Source organism: Nipponia nippon, unplaced genomic scaffold, assembly GCF_047370975.1.
Source record: "Nipponia nippon isolate SJK-2023a ecotype South Korea unplaced genomic scaffold, ASM4737097v1 scaffold_4, whole genome shotgun sequence".
Taxonomy (NCBI): domain Eukaryota; kingdom Metazoa; phylum Chordata; class Aves; order Pelecaniformes; family Threskiornithidae; genus Nipponia; species Nipponia nippon.
The window spans coordinates 14,046,930-14,070,667 of NW_028262358.1; the positions used below are offsets into that span (position 1 = coordinate 14,046,930).

The following is a 23,738-nucleotide window of genomic DNA, read 5'->3' on the forward strand; positions in this document are numbered from 1 at the left end:
GTTATCTTGTGGTGCTCTGATTAGAATTGGCCAGATAGAGTAGCACCAGGCAGAATGTTCTGAGCCCTGCAAGCCCAGCCTGAACAAGGAAATACTCTTATCGCGACTCTGTGGGACCAAGGGGTTTTGATTTTCACTAAAATAGTCCATGGAGGGCAAGAGAAAGACAGAAATTTTGCTGGAAACTTTTTGGGTAAATGTGCAACAACAGGACAACTAAGAACTTCAGCTCATCACCTGCTTGAGCAAGAAACTCTGTAAACTGACTCCTCAATCATGTTTCACCGAAAGGGCACCATTGCTGGTGCTTCCCAGCCCCAAGACAGCATAAAGATTTGGAAGGCTGGTCAGAAGATGATCTATGATCCTTGCAAGTAACAACATAAGTCAGAAAGAACTTTGCCTTTGGCAAAGACATTAATATCTAAACAGATAAAGAAAAAGCACTACACAGCTAGAAAAATCAAATTAAATAAAAGCAGAACAGAATGACTCTACAGGGCAGCTGAGAGATACTGAAGTGGCAGTAATCTCACACAGCCAAGCACAAGTATCACAGAATCATTTATGTTGGAAGGGACCTCTTGAGATCATCTAGTCCGCCCACCCTGTTCAAGCAGAGACAGCTACAGCAGGTTGTCCAGGGCTGCATCCAGTTGGGTTTTGAATACCTCCAAGGACAGAGACTCCACAACCTCTCTGGGCAACCTGTGCCAGAGTTTGACCACTCTCACAGTATATAAAAAAAAAAAAAAAAAAAAAAAAAGTGCCCACCCCCACAGTAGAAAACTACACACAGTGTTTATTAGAAGGTATAGAGACTCTCTAGAAGAGTCATTAACTGATTAGTTCCCCAGTTGTACGGTGTGGACTGCCAGTGCAGAAAGGACATTGTGAGGGACCTGCAGCTGTGTTCCTTATGTGGCTACTCCAGAAAGTGTCCCAGAAAGTCTGACTGTTGGCAACAGCCTGCAGGCCAAACCGATCAGGAGCTACTGCACTGAGAGGTTGGGCTGCACCCAAATCAGGTCCTGAAGTAGGTCTGCAGTATGGGCTAATGGCCAGCCTTCTCTATCCCAAACTACGTGAAACTCTAGCAAGTTGCAAGACCCTGATCACAAGCTCTGAAAAAAGCAGCAGCTCTTTAGTCCTTTAATGTTGGTGTGATACCTAAATAGAAAACAATAAAGCCGTACTATTAAAGAGGGACTGCAATGTTCAATTCTACCAGAAAAGTACAGAGGAATTTTAAACAACACTGTTCCCTTGCTTTTCACCTGGAAAACCATGAATCGACTATATCACCTATGGTAATACCACCGACTTCCTCCATCCACCAGCTGTTTGGACGAAGTCAGCATCTCCCTTTCTGAAATGTTTCTCACCTCTTTGCAACACCTCACAGTGAAAACATACACAATACATGATTCCCGACTCTCTCAACCTTGTTTCTTATTTTAACTTTATCATTTATTTCAGTAAGGCATTTGGGGATTAACCTTGAACCAAAAAAAGCTAAATTCTTCACAGAACAGCTTGATTTGTAAAAATATGGCTGAAGTAATTTGTCATTCTTAAACGCAAGATAGCTGATGCATAGCCAATTCTGCTTCTTCTGTCTTTTCTGTCCCTTAATATTTGCTAACTGCTTTGCCAAGGGACTTTCCTAATTCCACACACCACCACTCCCTCTCCCCAGTTACCAGGATCATGCTGTGTACAACTGTGGGTGTTTTTTCAAGCATTTGGTATTCTCAACTGTTTTCCCGAAATAAACACTGATGGCAAGCACGAGTATTAGTCAACTCCTTGCACATTTTCTGATGCTAGTTCTGATTTGGTGACTTCACGTCATGCTTTTCAGGCATTCCCTGCCCTGGACGTAACACATACTGACACTAGCCAGCATGATAGCATCGTCTCTTGGTATTCTAATAATCTGCTGTTCTACATAGTCACACCCTCACTCAGTTTGGAGCAGTTCCAAGTCTACAACCAAATGCAAAAATCTAAATCTCTGCCTCGCTTGCCTTCACTACATTGCTTTCAGACCTCAGCCACCTGCTCCGCTGTTCTCTGGGAGCTCTGTGCATCCAGGCCTTTCACAGATCAACAGCAAGCTTCCTCCTAATGACGTGGGTTGATTTCTCCTTTGTTTCGATTCTCTTTACAGAGCTTAGCTGCATCCATTACAATACAGTGTATTCAAAAAAGGCCATATCAGTCCTCTTAGAAGAGCTGAACTGTGGAAAACTTTGACCTTCAAAAATAATTCACTGACACTTACCTAGAGGCGATCTGTCACAAACATTGAGTAACCCCTGTTTCACAAGACTTTCAACAGTCTCACCCTCTAATTCAATCATATCTCTGGAGATTTTGTGCAAGGGCAGAGGCACAGACATGGACATAGGGCCACAACACTATCTCTGAAGTATGAGCCCTGGTGATAAGGATACTACTCACTGCTTCACGGGAAGGCGTTTCCTCAGCCCAAGTGGGAAACCTGCAAAAAGGAACATCCCTTCAAAGGCATATTATACTAGACCATGTAAACTGTCAATAGCTGGCCTTGCCTTCACATGGAAATCCATGCACAATGCACTTCAGCAAACAGCAGTTCTCAGTTCCTCAAAGGCAGATTTAGAAATTCCTTGTTTACATCCTCCCCTAGCGATCAGTTTTTAGTAGAAGCCCCCTCACTTCACCAGGAACAACTGCAGCAAGACTGCTCTCTTGCACCCTTTGGTGTTAAACTGTATCTCATCAGCATCGCAAAAGCCTTTGGGATACTGGTTGGCTTCTTTCACCCTATTCTACTAGTTCACTCCTGAGAATGTGACTTTAAAGACCAGCACAGAAGTTTTAACTTTTAGCCTTATTTATAGTTTCATCTGAGCAAACAGAAAACAGCATCCTGGCATAAGGCAAGTCCCTCTTCAATGTAATTTCTTAAGTGGAAGCAGGGTTGGACATGAGTCAAAGGCGGCTCCCATTTTGCTGCTTCCCAGTCAGTTTGAAACCTGCTTATAAGCTTTGCCAGGTTCAACTACAGAACTTGATGGTCCCAGGGATGACTTCCGCATCCAAACCAATATAAAGCTGTATTAGGGAAAATTAATAATAGGCATATAATTCAAATGAGCAGAATTCAAACCCACCACTCCTAAAAGACCTAAAATCACACTTTGCCTTCAGGACAGTCAGGTACATGAAAAATTAACTAATTGCCAGTTTCCCTATACTTCCTGTTATCCACTTTTTGCACTCATCTACCAGTCAACCATTTTACTTGAGACTCCGTCATGCTCACAGTGCTACAGTCACAAACATTGTCCCAGTCCTCTGGGAGGCAATCAGCTAACCTCATTTCTTAGTCAGACGTTGCATGCTCTGTTCCTTATTATCTACTCAGTATCACTAGACTGCACAGACCAGTATACCAATAGTTCAGTTTAAGTCTCCTCATTGTTCTTATAGCCTGGCGGACAAAACCAGTCTCTGTAGTTGGAACTCACTTGAGTAGGACACTTTGCAGAATGTAATAACTTTTTGAGCTGAGTGACTTAACGTAACATCATATATAAATGGAAGCTGAAGAGAAAGTTATAAAAAACATTTGCAACTTCGGATTCTAATTGTTAACACACACAGTGACCTTGAGCACTTCCAAAGAGCTTTCTGCCTTACCTTGTAGCTTTTTCAGGACAGCCACTTCCATCTTGAGAACTTGCTTGGGCTGCTGGGCTGACTCCACCTTCAAGGCCACATTCTCACGGGTCAGCAGATCCATCGCCTCATAGATCTCCCCAAAGCCACCGCCACCAATCTTCTTCAACTAGAAAAGTGCAAAGAGGTTTGGTACAATGTACAAGAGAGACAACATCAAATTGGCTCTCTCAGAGCCAGGCACTAGCTTCTTTACTGCATAGGGAGAACAAACTCAGCTCCCAATCTGTGCTGTGCCTGAATCCCTTCACTGCACAGCTAGGCGTAAGTCCAGCTACCCACTTGACTGTGCTATGTATAAATTTTTTGCTGTAACAACAAAGAACAAGCCTAGCAAGTGATGACATGTGACACATTTAAAAGCAAATGATAACGCCTATTACCTCAACAATGTTCTTGCCAAAATTCAAGAAAAGACCCTTCAAAGAGATAGTAGAACCACTATCCAGACCATGGTAGATAAAAACTGTCATACCCTCTCAACAAACACACCTCTGCAGTAAAACGCAACCGTGGTAGTTGGAACTAATGCTTTCAAGAAATAAGGTAAATGAAGTTTACATCTCATTCACAGTATTTTAAATACAGAACAAAACATCCACTGGAATATTTTACAAGATGCTTGACCTGCTCTGCTAGTGAGGTTACTTCAGTGTCACATTTCAGAGAACTGCCAACTGCATACCTCAAAACAGTTACGTACTAGCCACAAGTACAGCTCCATTATTTCTCACTCTCTCTTTTTTTTCTTTTTAATTTTAAACCACACCAAATGATGTTTTTTGTGTCTCTGAGCAAAATTAAGGACTGTTTCACAATAGAAGGATATCACTACTTGGAAATCAAAACAATTTCAATTGACATAAACTCAAAGCTAAAGATGTCTAAGTTTCAGCATATTTGATATGCACCTACTAGAGATAGATTGTCTGCCTGTTCTAGAGTAGCCACCCACTCAGAGAGCAAGCTGGGATCCTCTGCCTTTCCTGGAAGGTGATTCCTTGATTCTCCTTCTGCTGGGACTTGACAGCATATGCACATATAGTTATACATATGCATGTATAAGACAGACTCCTAACGTGTTGCAAGTATCAGTGTCTATGCCAGCAAAATTATTTTATATTTGTTTCTCTTAGATATATTTAAAGCATACTATGCTGCCCAGGAACAAATTCAGGTTTACAGCAGAGCTAGATCAGGGCTCCTTTGATCTGCTTAGCACTTGTTCATTGAACCTAGCTGCAGCCCTTCCCTTCAGCATTTTGTGTTCCCTCTGTTCACAACTGCTCAGAAAGCCCCGAGTGCTGCTTCTTTCCAACAGCAGCAATAACACTGGAAGACAAAAAGAAGTTTACATCAGGCATATAGTCGAACATGTATCTAATACAATGTTTAATCAGGTTTAGGTGATATTTCAGTGTCTTCTGCACTACAGTATGCCTGTCCTGTGCATCTGTCCAGTTTACTGAACAAAGGGTCCTGCCTCTCAAGGGCAGGTTTTTTTTTTTTCTTCTTAAGGCAACCCAAACCATTTGCTTTTCTGGCTCCCAGGTCAAGAAAAACAGCTCTGCATGAAGAAGGTAGTACTTTCCATACTAACGGCCTGACTGTTGTCTCTGAAGCTATTTCTTGATAACCCTTCGAGAGTTGCTGTCTGGAGCCATTCTTCTTCTCCTTTTCCTTGTTATTTTTCCTCACAACCTTCCACTGGGCTAAACAGGCATATTCATACAGTAAACAGCCCAATAACTAGGTCACCACATATTATTCATAAATTATTACAGTGCAGTCCTACTTCTACTTGGAAATTCACACCAAGTGAGCTGGCTATTCAAAATCTTTCTATCAAAACAATGCTACATTCAGCATAGCAATAACATGCCAGCTAATACCTCAGGATTCAGTACACAAGATCTTCTGTTGCCTGATGTATTCATGACACAGAAGGGAAAGGGAAAGGGACAGTTAAAGCTGCAGAAGGCAAAAAGTTTAGTCGGGATCTGGAAGGACTTTGAGGAAGATTAAAAAGTCTCAGTGGGAAAATGGGTAACATAACAAGCAAAAGTCAACAGTAATAAATATAACACAACATAGCTGGGATGGAGAAGAAACACAGGCTACCCAAACAACTTGCTGGGTTGCAAATTCAAGAAACGGATCTGGGGAGAAATATTGCTGAGCCGGCACAGATGCATACAATGATCCTTTTCCATTCACTGGCCTTAACAGGGACAGCTTTCACATCCAACACAGTTGTCAAAATGCAAAGCTACTACAATATAAATGAAACAACACAGTAATATGATTAGGGTAGCATCACTATAAGGATCTGTAGGAAGGTCTAGTCATGTACAATGCACAGTATTGATCACCTTGCTGCTAGAGGCTGTCACTGAATTAGGAGTGGTTGAATTCAGGGTGAAGAGAATGATCAAGAGCCTTGAAAAACGAAGGATAGACTAGACTGCTACCTCAGAAAAAGCAAAAGAACGTGTGCATCAGAGAAGCAGGTTCAGGAAGAAAGGTACAGGTATTGAGACTGCTCACTGGGAAAACAGCCAAATTGGAGGACCCCTATAAGTCTACAGAGCAACAAATGCGAGATGACATGAGATCAAGATCACAGCTTCTGCTGAATCAGAAAACCGATTTTATACACACATTCCAGCCAATGGATGCACCTCACTGTCCAAGAGCCCTCAAGCTGTCTCTGCTTCCTCACATCCTTTCTCACCCTCTTACGGAAATTATTCTCTGGCATACTTTTCCCAGCACACCAGATGGTCCTATTCATCATTACCAGCACTGCCATCCTCCTTGATTTTTCAACAACATCCAGAGGCCATCAGCAGCCATTTCCTTTTCTTTGTTGCAGAGCAAGTTGTTATCTTGCAACTCAAGGTCTTAGCTGAGGTCAGGGGCTTACCACACAGGTGTTTCCTCATTGCTTGGGTACTCTGTGGGAGTTCACTGTCTAAGGTGAACTCAGCACAGCCTTCTGCAGGACACGAAGGAGAGATGGGCATATACCACTCAAGAAAACAAACGAATAATGAAACTGTTAAACACAAAGTCAAGAAAGAAAAGGGAACATCTAAAGAGAATCACCTAAGTGGTAAACATGAGTCACCATGCTAAGCCTCACTGCTCTGGGAATATTCTTTTCTCATCCTGTTTCCTACCTTCCACCAGTCCATTTACTGTTAAGACTAGGATACAGGCTGACAACACCAGCAAGATTCATTCTACCTCAATGCATGAGCCTCTTTGTGAGCTGTGTGCCCAGGTTTCCATTACAGCCTGTGGAGACAAGGAAACAATTAATCTGATCAAACACAGGATCTATTTGGACTTGCACACAGACAACTAAAATTAAGTAAGCTGCATCTCAAACCTGATTTCAGTCCTTCCAGCATCCCACTAAGGGCCACATGACCATACAGCTCATTGCAGTGCTTCTTCCATATTCTAAGAGGTTTCATGCCACATTAGGCCCTTGGAGTAAACTGTTACTGAAAAGCCACTCTACCTGACCAGTGTGGCAGTCTCCAACTAGGGGGTTCCAGGAATTCCCCGAACTGGACTGTCCCTCAAGACTACTGACACAAAACGGCCATGTCCTGATGGGGGAAGCCAATTCCAAAAGCCACCCTGGATGTATCAGTAGTTACACAGGACACAGATGGCTCCCTTTGAAGTTTCCTCTAAATATGCTGAAATATTTTGGATTTATCCTGAAAAGACTCTTGCAGCACAATCCTCCAGAGCCTATTAAAAAAAAAACAAAAACAAAACGAACAACACACAACCTTCCCACTAAGCAGAAATCAGTAAACCAAGGCAACGCCCCCGCCCCTAACCAAAAATATCCTTCAATTACAAATTTAATTTTTTATTCAGCAAGTGTATAAGATACCACTGCTTTAAACAAAGTCTGCCTTCCAAGGATATTGTATAAACACTAGACCTTCCCAGGAAAACACTCCAAGATGAGTGGTTCAGTCTCAGGATCAGTGGCAAGCTCAGGAACAAGAACATGTGCTCTGAATCCAGCACAACCAACCAAACCGAGAGCCAGCAACCTATGGTGAGCTCAGCCCAGATCAAGGCTGTCACCCACAGGCTTCAAATGCTGACAAGGTCAAACAGTGACTGCTGTGACTGCCTTTTAGGAGCACTTGTATAGTCAAGCCTGCAACTTCTGCAGCCCAACTCAATAGACTACTTGATCCAGAAATGGCTAGCAGGCCTCATCTGACTTAACAACAGGTGAGGAAGAGTGGACCTACATTCACTAAACTCTCAGAGTTCACTCAGCTTGCTTAGGAGGACTGGAGTTATACCAATCTCAAGGGAAAACTAACTTATATAAAACAGGCATGAACTGAGAAGCTAATCAGGAAGAGGTCAACCAGCCACATTCTAAATCATCTGAAGACCTGCCAAAGCCCACTTAAAGCGATTCTGGACAGAGTGAGACCAAAACAGGCCCCAAGACTGACAAAGCACCTTGCTTGTCCCAGGTCCCCTCTTAGAACCATAAATGGCCTTTGTGACCAAGACAAGGTGAAGAGTCCACGAAGTTTGTGGGGCTTCCACCAGGGTTTCCAAAATAAACAGGAGAAGGACAAGCATAACCAAAACTTCAGTTCAAGAACCTCAGAAACCTAGAGGAAACCAAAGCATGGATTGTACCTGACAAAAGAGCATACGTGTACAAGAGTCACCACCTGTATTCAAAGCTCAGTGCAGGAGCTGACAACTCTGTCTTGCTAATAAGTCTCAGTTGTGAATCCCCAATACAAACTGCTTAGGTGAAATAAAAGAAATACATCCATTCAGCCTTAACATCTATACCTAGTTCAAAGCAAGTACAAGTTATGTTTGACTTTGTTCCCTCCCCTGAACAAAGCAGATCACATCATTCAGAGCACATGTGGATCAAGTCACCCTCTGGGGTCTCAGCAAAAGTCACACAGTTTCAATACTGTTCAAATTTCATCCAGTCAAAGCATCAAAAATATCTGCAAGAATGATGACTCAAAAGAATACTTCTTCAAGTCCAAAAGTTTTGATAAAAAGCATAAGCACTCCCTGTCCACGCCTTTCTCCAAAAATAAGAACAAAAATATCATTGCTGTCAGGCAGCCAAACTTTACTGACTTGGAGCGACGGGAAAATGAACTACCAACAGGCTAACTGCAGAGAACTAACATCATCATTTGTCAAAACTTTGTCAGCCAGCATATAGGAGGAGAGGAGAAAAGAAGTTCAAGGAATACATTACACTGATCTAAAATTAGAAATTGGCTCAATACTGGAAGTATGCCAGCACTAAGAACTACAAGGTTCAAGCAGCCAAAGACAGTCACAATGGGAGGACAAATTACACAAAAAACCTTCTGGCAGCTGAACCCCAGCATCACATAAATATGCCACACACCTGCTTGAACGGGATCCATCACTCACAGCAAAGCTTGGACCGTCCGGCTTGCATGCTATGGGTTAGATTCAGAAAGGTCTACGATAAAGAAAAAAATGCTACTACTGATGTTACTGCTGTATGCTCACTTTAAGGTACACTCCCTTTTTCATCTGTCACTTGATCCTATGCTATCCATTTCCTTGGACCAACAGAAGTATTTTTATATTTTTTCCAGATTACTTCGAGCCTCCTACAGCTCACAGCTCTGACTGGTCCCACACCAACATCGAGCACAGCAAGGGGACAGCACAGAAGGCCTGCCTAAAGGGTGTGCACTTTTAGGGGGGGGCAGAAATGACTGTTCAATGAAGGCTCATAACACACAACTCAGCTAGCACAAGGCCAAATTCCCAGCTCTACTCAGAGCTGGGAATTAGAATTTCTCATTGCTTTTTATGCCCTTTAGCAAGTCATGTAATTTCTCAGGGCCTTCAAGGGGGGTAATGACTTCACTGTAGTATTGAAGACTACTGTGAGCCACCATTATAAAACAAAAGGCTATTTCTCTAGTTAGAGGTAGTTGTTGTTGACAGTATAGCTGCACATTTCCATATTTTCGAAGGCAGAGTTAGTGGGTAGAGCTTCTAGCAGTCCCCAGTCACAGATTCATGCAACAATGAAGTCACCGAATCCCACATTTAGCGCCTCTACCAAATTTAAAATTAGTTTGAAATGTTCCCCTATGAGCATAACTGAGCATATTTTAGGGTTTATTTCGAGTTTTTGGAGTTCTGTTGTTTCCAAGAACAAAGCTACTTTGTTTAGACTGTGTTAAAAAAATACTCCCATCATTTACAGAAGATTTAGCACTCCTGTCTATGAAGGAGAAACTCAAAGTTTGATGAACAGTAGGAATGGTACAAGCCAAAGCTTGGGTAAAGGAGAATGGAGAAGAATGAGTATTTGCAACCATGCACCTGAAGCAATGGCTTAGCATCAGGAGAGCATCTAAGCTTGCAAAGAACATGCACTAATTTGACCAAATTGTAGGCTCTGAGGAAATTTCCATTTGTGCAGGGAGGGTCAGATAAAAGCTGCAAGCAGTATTTTCTCAGGAGTCCATAAGCACAGAGCATGTTTCAAGTCCTATACGTCAGTTAACCTGCACATGTATCATCCTGCCAAAACAAGTATACGTGCTCCAGCCCAGAGCTGCAAGAGCACAGCAAGACTTTCCTTCAGCTGTGCCAGAAAGCTTGGGAGGGGGATAGGGGTTGTCTCCATTTTGGTATCTAATCACAGAGAAAATTGAGATTCTCCATCTGCTCTCAGGAAGCATGGCGAATGAAGAGCAGTTTGAATTGCTTAAATATAAATAGGCTGTTCGGGGATAGGCCAGACAGAAAAGTGAAGGCTGTGGAGAAAGCAGGAGCAAAGTGCTAGGATGAAGAGAGGCAGGCAATAGAGGAGTAACAAGAACAGAGCAAGGCAGAACTGTCCAGGACAACAGCTGTCCAGGATACAGGCACGAGGCAAGTCTAATGAAAGGACAGTATGTTGTCTGAAGTGGGCTGTTGAAGAAAAAAACCTATCCACAGCCTGGAACCGAAGCAAGTTCAGAGTCCTGAGTCTCTTTAGTCCTCTGCTCTTCACAGCCCACTGCAAAACCCACAGGGCAGCTGTACCACAGCTAGTTAGCACAGAGAAACGACTTAGTGCTACTACTACAAATCACTTGTAGTTCAAACTAGCGAGGCTTCTGCTATGAGTTTAATGATTCAGACACTGCTGGTAATCCAAGTTAAAAATAGACACAATGGCACACATGGAATTTAAATTTTTTTTCAGCTTTTTAAAAGCAAAGCTTTTAAAGCCAGAAAACAAAAACCCTCAGAAAACACATACAGAATTTCAAGAAGTATAAAGGTACATGATCCTTTCACGTGTTATATTCTGGTTTCTTTAACTGAGGTGATAATGTAATGCTATTTCCCCCACCATCCTAGAGACCTCACTTTATGGCTAAAAAGAAAGCCTTATACGTAAGAGGAACAAATTCCTCTGAACAAATCTGGTGGCAATGAAACACATGTCTAGAGAATGAGATTCTTCCCATGTCTCTACCACACCATTCTTGTGTGATTCTGGTCGAGCTGCTGAAGTGTCTGCTCACAAGCCATCATTAATCACATGCTCATCTGCTGGGTGCCTAAGGCAAGACAGCCAGGTCCAGTCTATAGAAGTGATGAGCATGCATAGATGCCCATGATGTCCAGCAGAATTGTGCTTTGGTCATAAGTATTAAGCAGTCTGTAAAAAATAATAAAAATCAAGATCTAACTAAATTTGAAACCCTATCTGTAAAAGCAAGCTAATAGTTCTCTCCTGTATCACCTGGTAAAAATATGAATAAATATATATATATATATATATATATATCTGACACAGATGCCACGGCAATAAGAAACATAAAGAGCTGAGTTTAAATGGCAAACTCATGCCATGAATTTAAATGGATAGTAAGATCTGCAGCCATACAATGAATACATAAAAGATGAAATGGCTACTAATTCAGCGTACCCCATCCAATTTGCACAACAGATGAGACAGTTGTCCCATGAAGAACTAAAACTCTTAACGTGTGATGATATAACTTCTAAAAGTATCCCAATAAATTTACACAGAAGTTGTACCAACAAGCTAATTATGGAATTTATGACTTTTGAAGTAGCTGACGTTCCAACCTTAAACATTCGCTTTTAAATTATTTTATTGTAATACAATTTATTTATAGGCATGTCTGTAGTATTCTTTGCCACAGTAACTTGAAATCTAAGTTTCTTACTAAAGGATGACTCACCCTGCTGCAACAGTTCAATCCTACCTAAAAATCCTTGGCAGGTTTAGTCTTCTAAAAATACCAGACAGTCTAAAAAACACTAGAGCAATATTAACCATCTTCTTGCAGTATCTTACCAACATGTCAAACCATACCACACCACTGTTGCTTGCTGGAGCCCAGGATTAACCAGGCAAGTTTCTATACTACTATGGGAGGAGGAGATCTGTTTGGGCCACGAAAGGAAGCACAAAGCCGGAGCTACTCACCACTTTCCAGCGATCTTTGACCACATAATTGGCTGGAAGAATGTCGACCTGTTCCCCTCCTCCACTCATGTTTGGTTCGTCCTTGATGACTGCTGCTAGGCACTGCATTTGCCAGCCAGAGAGTATTTTAGTAGCTCCCAATTTAAATGAGCCATTTATCTGGGGAAAAAAGGGGTGGGGGGAAGGAATGACAAAATTAGTACAGGTCACGGCAGAAGTACATGATACATTTCCACAGGTTTTGCTTATGACTAAATCAGAACCAGTCTCTTAGGGAAGAAGGCAAACTCACCTTGCAAACACCTGAGCTCACTCCATGCATAAACTTGGCAGACGCAACCATGCTTCAAGTCAGCAGCACAAACTAAAAGGGAGACAATTACCAGCTATACCATGCAGGAGTCCGGTGCTCTTGGGCCTGACAGCCAACAAGTCAAAGAGAATCTAATGCCAAATGCTGCAAGAGCTGTTATTGTTACCAGGCAAAAAGGTCTTGCTTTAACAGAGCAGCTGCTACATAGGCAGTTTTTATGGTTTTCATTGGACGACATCCAACACAAATCAGAACGGTTTGCCAGGTATAGCATTCAATAAGCCTAAAAGCATCTGAATAGGCCTTTACAGAGACAGGATTACAGACACTATCACTGTGATGAACAGCCAAGCAAAGAAGATGGGGATGGTTAGAAAGGGCTTCAGCCATGTATAAATTAGTCCTCCTCATAGCATACACACAGTGCTAAAAATGATCAAATTAAAATACAGAGAGATATCTTGTTCCTGTGGTGTTTGCACTCTACCTCATGCCCCTTTTTCCTGCTTTTATAGGGAGCTCCAGATAGCCTATGCTGAAATTAATTTTGTTTTGAGGTTTTTTGGTTATAATTCTTCTACAAAAATGACTTTCAGATACACATTAACTCCACTTTCCTGGAAGAAAATGAATTGAAACAGGACTAAAGATCTTCCTAATACATTTCGTCTCTTCCTGTAAGATATTTTTCTGTCTTTAGAAGTAGGCCAGATCTTTTATTAAGCATGGATCTTTTATTAAGCTTTCTTGGCAGTTCTATTGTCTTTCCCCCAAAATATGAAATATTTTCCTTCCTCAAAATGAGTGTTACTGTAGCACTCTGACTGCAGACTTAAATAAGATTAACAACATAAATACTAAATTAGAAAAAAAGACTGGAGCTGGTCATTCAACCACCACACTTCTTCAGGCCCCCCCAAAAAAGAAAAAAGTCACCAGTGAATTATGAGCTCAAGTAGAGAAAAGAGCTCATTCCCTAGCAATAAAAGGACTCGGAAGGAAGGATAGGAAGTGACCAGCATGTAGTGTGCGCAAGGAAGCCGCAGACAGAAGTATGTCAAAAGTACAAGACATAGAGGATGATCAAACAAAACACGAACAAAAGATCTCAAAGAGATCGTTTCAAAAGATCTTCACAAAAGAATATTTCATTCTAGATACGGAAGATAACTACATGGAAAAAAGGAGCAGCAGACTAATGCAGTAAGGGAGCTGCTGAGAAATGTTCATACAATCCAATATCTGCTAAAGTATGGTCAAAATGATAGAAGACAAATAAGAAGAAACTGAATATTAAAGAAATTCAGAAGAAAGGTGCTGCAAAATGCTCCAAATTCTCATAGAAAGAGTCCTGCATCTGTACGGGGTAGCAGCCCTTTCAGTCGCCAGGTATTGAAGTAGGAAACTGGAAAGCTCTCCAATGAGAAAGTACATGCTGTGTTTGGCAGCACATTTGTGCTTCTTCTTCCTAATGAGCAAGTCTAATGCCATTCCCAGGCTCCTTTATGGTCACCAGAACGTCTGAACCCTAAGCTACCTGTGAGCTCTGCATATGCTGTGCACCCAGCCTCCCTGCCCATCACTGCAGACTGCACAGGAGAGAGAATCCCTGCAAAAATCTCTTCTAAGGCTGGCTTTTCTTCTGTTACTTAGAGAAAAGTAATTTAACTATACACTGTTCCAAACCCTCAACATTACAAAAATATAAAAAAAGCCAACATTAACACACAGGTACAGAGGCAGGTATCCCCTCCCTACTCTCAAGGTCTCTTGGCACCACTTCACGAAGGCAAGTACAGCACAATGCAGGCTCTGGATTGCAGGGGACACAAAGGCAGCTAGAGATCCAGGACGTGGGTAGTAGTAGCAAGACAGACAGATACAAAGAAGTTCAGGAGGTTTCCAGAGAAAGTCAGCTGTGTGCTATTTTTCGCTTTGAAGCGAAACACCTAAAAAGTATGGTACATGATGTACGCATTAGCAATGCATGTGCATAATAAGATTTCAGTCTAGTGACTAGTGGTGGAAAGTAATCCCAATGAGTATTTTAGAGAGACAGAGCACAGAAGTCTATGAGCAGTCAAAGCTAGGCAAGGTAGAACTGCTTTCCCTGGTGCACTATTCCACTTTCCTTTATCAATGTTATAATACATGTGTACAAAGATAACATGTTTGTTATTTAAAGGAGTCACATAAATCTTCGCTGGCTTTGAAACAGAACAAAATCCTCCTGAGCACTACCATGAATCGAAGCCATTTGGCAATACAGAATTACAGAACCGAGTTTACAGATATGCTCTGGTATAGCCAGAGCGATGCAGCCAAACCAAAAGCCAATTTAATTACAGCCTGAGATAAATTTCAAGCTGTTTTAGATCATAGCAGCAGCACAAAGCAGCGTTAACATATCAAACATTTGTTCCTGAGGCAGTGCTAATACTGCAGGAACATGCTCAGGCCAAGCCTTTACCAGAGTAACACTGAAGCCTTGCCTACACCCACGGCAAGAGGTAACACAGGTTAACCTAGATCTCCAGAAGCATCACAAAGAAAGGGCAAAAGAAGGGATGAAGGTACCTTTGTGCAGAAAACATAAGCACATTTAAATGATGCTTTTAACTTATGCATTATTGTAATTCCTTCTAAATCAATAAAATATAGTATAAACATTGTTTGAATTGCATCAAAGCCTGCAGCCAGCCGCCTGCTAGAGCTGAATTTGCTAATGTAGCTACAGAAGGGAGGTGGTGAAGGATGGTCAGTGGGGGAGAGGTAAGGCACTACAGTCTCTTCCCCAACACACAGCAGAGAGCATCATATCTGCATGTTAAATGTTAAGCGGTGTTACAGGGAACTGGAGGAGAGATGGAAGGATTATATCTCTCTTGAACTCCACTAAAGCTGTTCCTGATTCAAAGGCTGACCAAGCATATGAACTTTGACATATCTCCATCACTTTTAGCTTTAAAATGTACAGACCGTAGAATGTAAAGATACATAATTTTGAAGATAGTCACTGAGAAGACAAGAACTTTCAGATTGTCTTTTCCTGTAGGAAATGTACAGGATGTCAAGAAATGATTGTACCCCTCTCCCATGCCGACAGGCAAGAGAGCTGAGCAATCCTAAGATACTGGAAAACTGACTTCCTAGAAATAGTAAGTGAAGCAGAAATTAAAGCAGCTGTGAGAAAGAAACAGTGACAACAACAGGACCAAATCCCATCTCTTGACCAACCTCAGCATGAAGAAGCGTGAAATCAGCTTTTGCATACTGCTATCTCTTCCAGCCTATACTGGAGAATCTTTATAGCTTTATAAATTTAGTCTTGGCCTTTAAAAAAAAGAAATCAAAAACCCGATGCTTAAACAGGCTAATGAGCCTCACTGTATATTCTGAAACACTGCTCTGCTAGCTGTTCCTTCTGTTTGGCATCAAGACGGTTCCAGTCAATAGCACTCGCGGGTATATGGTCTCCTTATTTTTAAGGCAGCTTACAAAAATCTGACGCACTATAGCAGCAATTATTTAGCTGACATGAAAATCAAGACCCAGCAGAGAAGCATGACTGGGACAGGCAACAGTAACAAACTTAGGAGGAAAGTCTGCAAGAATTTCAGTGCAAGGCCTGATGTTGCAATTAGCGTGGCAGAGTCTTACATCAAATGCATCTGCCTTGTTCACACGTGTGTTCATCAGGAGACAAACTAGACCCAGCAAAAGTAACTTCATACAAGTTGTTAAGCTGAAGAAATCTTCGCTGCAGATGCTAAAATCTTACATAGATTCAAAAAGTGACTTGACAAATTCACTAAAAATAATAATAAAAAAAATCCATTAAACAGTTACATACAAATATTCCTTCTTTAGCTTAGGAAGCCTTCAATTCACAAATCACTGAAGGTGGCAAGAGCATTCTGAAGAGTTGTTTTATATGCTTTCCCTACTCTTATTTTCTACCCTAGGTATCTACTCTTGGCCAACTTAGGACGGGATACTGGCCTAGATGGACCTGTGATATGACTCAGTATGGCCAGACTTGTGTTTTGATCAGTTACTTTCAGAGGCAGTAGTGTATATATATATATATATATATATATATATATATATATATATATGTCTCCTTTATCCCTTCAAGGAGGTCAGAGACCAAAAAATAAAGAATCCATCAAAGTCTCATATACACAACCCAATTACCTATCTTACAAGGTTCCCTATCATGCAAGCAACATTTTAAACAGCTTTACTGGAAAAAATATTTCCTAATTTTACAGGATCATAGCACTCTTAAAATTAAACTCATAAATATGGAGCATTCCCTGTGGAAATAGTTAACGTATATATGAGATCTTTCCTGTGTTAGCGTACTTCAGTCTCAATATACTGTGGTAGCAGTGCTCAAAATACAGCGAAACTCAAACAAACATCAAGTCGAAAACTCATCAGGCGCAAGGTGGTTGTTAAACAGCAGAACAAAGCTATGGAGGTCTGTCTCTCACCATCTTACTAAAGGTCCTGGATAATCTTAAGTGTCTTAATCTCACTGTGGAGGAATTTCAATATCCCACTTTATTTCAGGACACATCCTCCCCTCTGGAAGCCTACAAATTAGAACAATTAGAAGAAGTGAAGTTTATTTAGACTGCTGTAGCCCATGACCTTCTTTACTTGATCAAATTCCCCACCATGAACATGGGATCCACCTTAAGAGCAGACCCCAATGGTGTTTTAGAAAGCTGATGCAAACTACAGCTTTTTAGGTGAGACAAAGCTGGACATCTGCAAAAACAAAGAAGTAACCCCAGTAAACTGGGGGTTTATTACTCTTTCAATCTCCCTGCCCAATACTTGCATGGGAGGAACAAAAAAAAGAAGTTGTAAATAGAATTTAAGCATAACTTAGCTGTTCCCCAACATGAACTTTACTGGCATTAAGCCAAAATGAAACAGATGGGGTGGGGAATAAGAGGAGAATATAACAAGTAGCATTGAGAGTGCTTAGAAGTAAGAAAAAAACAGTGGAGTTTCCAAGTGCAACTGAGCAGCAGAACTGGGGCTCAGTTAATGACAGCATTAACTGCACGCACTCAGCATCCCTCACTGTTTTACAAAGGTCACTTGCTTCCAACACGCAATATCAATTATAAAAATGAAATCCCTCACATTAAAACAAACAACCCCCCCCTTAAATCTTTGTAAAAATAAGTTGTACCATGCACTAGCATTCTGTTATTAGGGTAGAAATGCATATGACAGTACAGGAAACAAGCTGATAAAAAAAAAAATACAGTGCACTGGACTAATAGCCCCTCAGCCCTGGAATACATCATACCTCCTGCTGAACTTGAAACAGCAATTAAAAACAAGTCATACACTGTTAGGGTAGGTCTGACAGCAGGAGCTTGAAAGGTTCTGAATTGTTCCTTGAAGACACATATCTTCCTTCATTGCCTGCCTCTGCTGTAGCAAACCCTGCTTAGAGAGCAGGCTCAACTCCTAGCAGCTGCGGCTTAAAGTCTCCTCTGTGACATATTCTTCTCATGGGCATGCAAGGGCATCAGCCTTAGAAATTCTGGATTTGCTATTCACAGCATTTCATTTCTGTAAAAAACAAAACATCTAAAGGTGAGGTTGCAAGATACTGGGACTGTTTTTCACCTTTGAAAGGTTTATGACCATTAAGGAGTGATATAGCTATGACTGGGAAAAACAAAAAGCGGAAAAAACAACACAAACAAAAAAAACACCCCCCAAAAAAGCTGCAGTCAAGACAGACAGGTCCGGATTCTCTGCTAACACGAGGCTGCACTGAACAGAATGTACATAAATATATTAAATATGATAACAGATGCACCCTGACAGCATTATTATGGCTACCTGGTTGCACAGCCAACTGAATGTATTATTGCCTGCACAATGACTTACGAGTAACAGCATATGACCTAAGCAAAACAAATAAAACCCCCAAACACATAATTTCATACTGCCAGAGACTGTATTCACATACATTACAGAGCAGTCAGACGCACCAGTGACTTCTGTGCCAAAACCACCTATCTACAGGGAGAATCAGCACAGTTAATGATGACAACAAATCATTAGGAACGCGCACCAGATAAGCATGCCTGCACTACTGGCAGTTTATGTGATCCTAATACTCTCCAACTATCTCTCAGCAGCAAAGCTAGAAAAAATGGGGAGCAGGTGAGTTTGAGAGGAAAGTCTATTACCTTCCACCAATCTCCCTGACAGAGTTGCTCCAATTTTTGATCCAAGCAGAAAATTAAATCCAACACCAGGAAATCCCTCCAATATCATAACCAGCTTAACCCCTACTAATTTAACAGGCAAATATTATGGTCTGCTTACAATAAATATTTAACTGCAGCTTAAGTATATCTACCTGCAAAGTCAATACAGATCACTACTTGCAAAGCTTGAGTAGTCTGCTGGTAGCCAAAACAAATATATCTGAATAAAAGCAAGAACTACAAATTAGAACAAGTATAACTAAGCAGAGGTCATACTTATGGTATCAGCCTCAATCTACACCTGACACCACCAGAAACACAACACAGAGGTATGTTTTCATCCCCTGATGCTGGACCAGTTTGTTTAATTGATCCTTAGGTAATGCAAAGTGTCCCTCCCTCTTAAGCAAGTCCTCTCCCTTCTACCTGCAGAGTGCTTTTGTGGGGATCCTGGTATTCATCTTCCTTCAAACGTGGCCACTTCAAGTTGCTTTTCATAGCTGCGGTCAACAGTACCTTCCTTGAGTCCTTATTTTGGGAGAACAGCATTTTACCTTGAATAAACCAACTCAGCCATACAGCAAACTGATAACATCTATTGCTCAATGGTCTTGTATATAACCTATTATATTAGGTTATTAAAAGGCCCGCAGCCTGAGATCAATCATTTTAAACCTCCATTCCAGGGAAAATGGTGCTCATTTTACCCATTCAAATCATTTTATGATAGATGCGGTCCCCATAATTATCAAGGATTAAATAAACTTGTCAAAAAGCTATTCAGAGGTTAGGAACATAACAGTAAAGTTCCTGATCACAGATTTGGTATTTTGATTCAAATTCTGGAAGTCAGGGTATTTTGCAGGGAAAAATCATATATTTATAGATTTGCCACACAGATTTCATGTTGCCAAGCACTTTCTGAAATTTAATAAAAATTAGCATAAATGGGGCAAGGCCACTTGCTGCGCCGATACATTGTATCAGACTAAATGAGACTAAGTGGGACAAAATTTTTGCAGTTTTCAAGCCCGCTGCTGATCACAGCAGAGATTCTGTTTGCAATTACACAGAAGAGATTTCCTGGGACTGACAAAAACATTTTATCATGCCAACTGTTACTGACTTAAATCATCTCTCTACAGCCCTTCTGTAACCATTTTTCCCATTTTTGTAAGGAACTCTCCCCCCTAGCTGGAGCATGCTCAGGGGAGCACGTTCAACCTTCTTCTGCCCCTTGCAAATCTATGGTTTCACTCTCTGATCTACAGCCTCACCATTTTTTAGTTTGCAGACAGCTGGTGACTTGCCCGAAGGTGATGTCCTCATGGCTGACCCACTTTTTCTTCTACCCTTGGGAAATCCCAGTGCATTCTCAACCATACTCAATGGTTCCCTGAGCTTTTTTCTCAAAGACAAAAGTTCTCAGAGGTGTAAAACTTGGTTTTAGATTGGAAGCTCAAATTTCATTGTTATTTGAAGGATCTACAGTTCCAGACGAATTTGTTTCCTTTGTACTTAATATCTAAAGATCATATTAACAAAGAAAACAATAATATCAAGGCAGATAATGGCTGTGGCCTGCACCTGTTTCTCTCTATGCCTGAACATCTTAGAAAGATAAACGAAAGCTCTCCTATGTGCAAGCATGGTCTATTTAATTTCTTTCTGCGCTGCTGTGTGAGTCAGTTTCCAAGGAGAAATGGTGTTACTAAGATTATGGAAGAGTTTTACAAGCTGGTCTGGACTGTCTCTGTATAAGCCATTTCCACATGTGTCAACGATGCCTTCTAGTCCACAACTGTCAGTATCTGCTTGCATTCTCCCAGCTCATGCAAATAATCATTTCCAATCCATAAGTTTTCCTATCATCTGTTGAGTTAAGCAATTCTATGACTTAGGCGTGTGTCTTCTCATTCTGCTATCAGGTCTTACACCAGCTCATTGTGCTTGACAGAAAAATCCCTTGAATATTATTCTCAAAGAATCAAAATTCTTCAGGGCAGATTCATTGTAATAAACCACATTTGTACTTTGATCCTTAATTTGCCAGTGCTATGCCAGGTAACTGGATCCTGAGAATTTCCTGTTACAGAACACAGATGGTCAGAATGTGTTTCTATAAAAAAAGCATCATAAACCTTATGTCATATTTGAATGTAAAAATAATTTTAATTCTATTCATAGCTGTAATAAAGTAATGGAAAACTGAATTTTGTACCTGAGCTGGCCAAAGCTGATAACAATTCTTCAAACTGATCTCAACCTGAAATGGGTAATTGTGCATTCTGTGCTTAACTTGCCAGACTAAGCTGGCTGCTGGCAAACGCTTCTAATAATACTCCACAGACAGAACAACTACTGGTTCAAGTTCAGCCTAGGATGCTTGGAGGGGGAAAAAATGTATAGCATTCCATCACAATCAGAAACACAGGTGGCAAGGTTAAAGAAAATCTGTTTCGCAAAAGAAGTAACAACCACACTAAAAATACCAGCTTCCGAGTTGCCATCAAACTTGAAAATAGATTGCAGTCACCTATGCGACCACATAGCCCTGAGTCCTAGAACCGAAATGCCTCCTGCCATTTCCCCCACATCAACTGTCACAAGACTGAGAAAATACTTGACTACCTGCCCTTTGCATTTGCACCTTTTACATTTTCTTTTTTTTTCCTGTTAAATCAATGGACAAAGCCTCTTAAGTCTCATCTCTGCTTGATAAGCAACTGCTCCCGATTCTTTCTAGACATGGAGAACAGCAGAAAGAAAAAGTGCATCTTCCACATAATGCTTCTTAATACAACCAAACTCATGCTCAGACATCTATGAATAAGTCATACAGGTCATACATACAGAGCACAGCATTGCTACAGAGAGAAGCACAAAAAAAGGGAGGCAATTCTGTCCTTGCCTACAACTGGCGAGAGACAGTGGAGTCCAGTAAAGGGCCAGCATCCATGCCTCACGGTCACTAAAAAAGCTGGAGCTGAAAAAAGGCTGAAAGATGCCTTCCAGCCACCGGAAAACTAAACTCTTTAAAATGCATTTATCTTATCCAAAAGGCACACTGAGAAGCAAATGAATGCAGTGTAGAAGTATCTCCCTATGATGAAAATTTAAGAAACTGAAGGGCTCTACCTTTCTAGCTCATCTGCTGGAAGCTGAAGCCTGACAACCGCAAATTAGTTTTTAATGGGAGTTTTCCTTAAGGACAGGACCTAGAACAAGGGAGATGGTGGATTCTAGATCTCTTGCTCTTTTCAGATTAAGGCTGGCCACATCTTGCTCTTTTCTGATCAAGGCTTGGCACCTTTAAAAAGACATTCTTTAGCTACTGCAAATTTTACTGGAAACAAAAACAACAACAAAAAAACAAAACCAAAAATCACATTTTTGGGTGCTTAGACACTAATGAATGAAAGTTGAGAATCCATGAGAATCAATAGAAGAAATATTATACCGCATTACCTACATTCCCTCCTCCATAAAGCCTACAAACAGACGCTCATCCTGGATCCACAGCTTCAGGTTCCTGGTTCCACAGCTTCAGGTTCCTGGTTAGCCCATCTAAAAACCTACCTGCAATGAAGAGAAACAGTTCCCCTCTCTCCTGCCAGCTCTGAACTCCTGCACGCAGGATTCCACCATGGGCCAGTTCAGTGACTTGTACCAGCAGAAAAACTATTCCTCTTCCTAATAAATAGGGTTATTTCCTTGGCTTAGAGCTCCTTGAACTGGTTCATTGTAGGGTCAGTCAAATGCAAGTGCCAGCACAATGGAGGAGCGGTACCTCAGATCCGTTTCAGCTTCTGTCAAGCTGCACTCCGTGTTCGTCTCCACAGCAGGAAGCCCTCGGCATTCCATGAGATCACAGGATTCAGCCACTTCTGCTTAAAAGCAGTGGAGTAACTCTGCCTGAGGCCAACTTTTTTTTGCAAGGAAAGCAAAATTTAAAGAAACCAGTTAGTTTTGATAACTTACTTGCATAAGTCCTAAACTAGTAAATTTTAGTCTAATGTAGCTAGATTCTGTTTAAATAATTCAAGACATAATTAAACCACAAAGCTCTAAGTCTCGTAACACACTGTCACGACAAAGGTGACTTCTCTGACTGAGGGACTTCAGCAAGCAAGCAACAAGCAACTTTCTCTTCTTCATGAAATGAGGGAAACAAGACGCACAATTTAACGGAGTGTCCAATCAAAAGGAGCATTGCGCTGATGTCTATACGAAGGTAGAAGTATAAGACAGCTACACCGTCCCCTTGTTTGAGCGAGCAGAATACGTATCAAGAATTTAAGCTATATGTCAAGAAGACTGTGAAGTTCCTAGCCCCTAACTGTAGAAGTGAAATAAAAAAAAGTTATGTTAAAAGAAGAGGGAAACAGAACTACCTGACTGCTCTCCACTACCTCCAAAAAGGCTGGAAGCTGGGAAGCAGGCAGCAGTGCAGCAGAAAAGGGAGAAGGCTATAGTCTACTTCAAGCGCTGCACAAACAGCTACCCAACTCCGAACAGATGTATGCGCACCTCACGGATCCTCAGAAGCAATGTATTGCTTTTTCACGTGAGGGATGGATGAACTGCACAAATCGCGGTTTGGGGAGGGGGAAGAGAAGAACTTCAGATACCTTCCTACCTTCAGTCTATGCTCCTACCAAGGAGGGGAAAACACCTTGTGGCAATAGGTCTTAGGGTGACTAGCGACGATCCTGTTGGTGAAACCTCCTCACTGGATGGCGGTATCCCATTCCTTGCATCAGGAATACCCGCCCGCAGGGCAGAGGAAAAGGAAGGCTGCAGAGGCAACCTGGCAGGCAGACAGTTGGATTTGGGAGGTGAAAGGACAGACCTGCCAGTCTGGTGCAAGAGTGGACACCAGGCGCTGGGAGGCAGATTCTCACAAAGAACA

The 23,738-nt window shown here is 41.4% G+C and overlaps 1 protein-coding gene across 11 annotated transcripts in view; it reads right to left on the minus strand.

The window, feature by feature from the left end:
* Positions 1-23,738, minus strand: part of TTBK1 (tau tubulin kinase 1) — a 119,921-nt gene that overhangs the window by 89,858 nt on the left and 6,325 nt on the right. For 2 of the 11 annotated variants that reach the window (XM_087774936.1, XM_087774937.1), the window contains exons 2-6: positions 22,406-22,751; positions 17,908-18,176; positions 17,075-17,176; positions 12,263-12,421; positions 3,691-3,838 (exon numbers count right to left, since the gene is read on the minus strand). In XM_087774936.1, coding sequence (XP_087631062.1) covers positions 3,691-3,838; positions 12,263-12,421; positions 17,075-17,077 — 310 coding nt within the window. In that variant the 5' untranslated portion in view covers positions 17,078-17,176; positions 17,908-18,176; positions 22,406-22,751. Of the gene's footprint in view, positions 1-3,690; positions 3,839-12,262; positions 12,422-12,554; positions 12,645-16,235; positions 16,321-17,074; positions 17,177-17,907; positions 18,177-22,294; positions 22,376-22,405; positions 22,752-23,738 lie in introns of those variants that run through there. The other 9 variants (XM_087774933.1, XM_087774945.1, XM_087774941.1 and 6 more) reach the window with 8 other exon arrangements.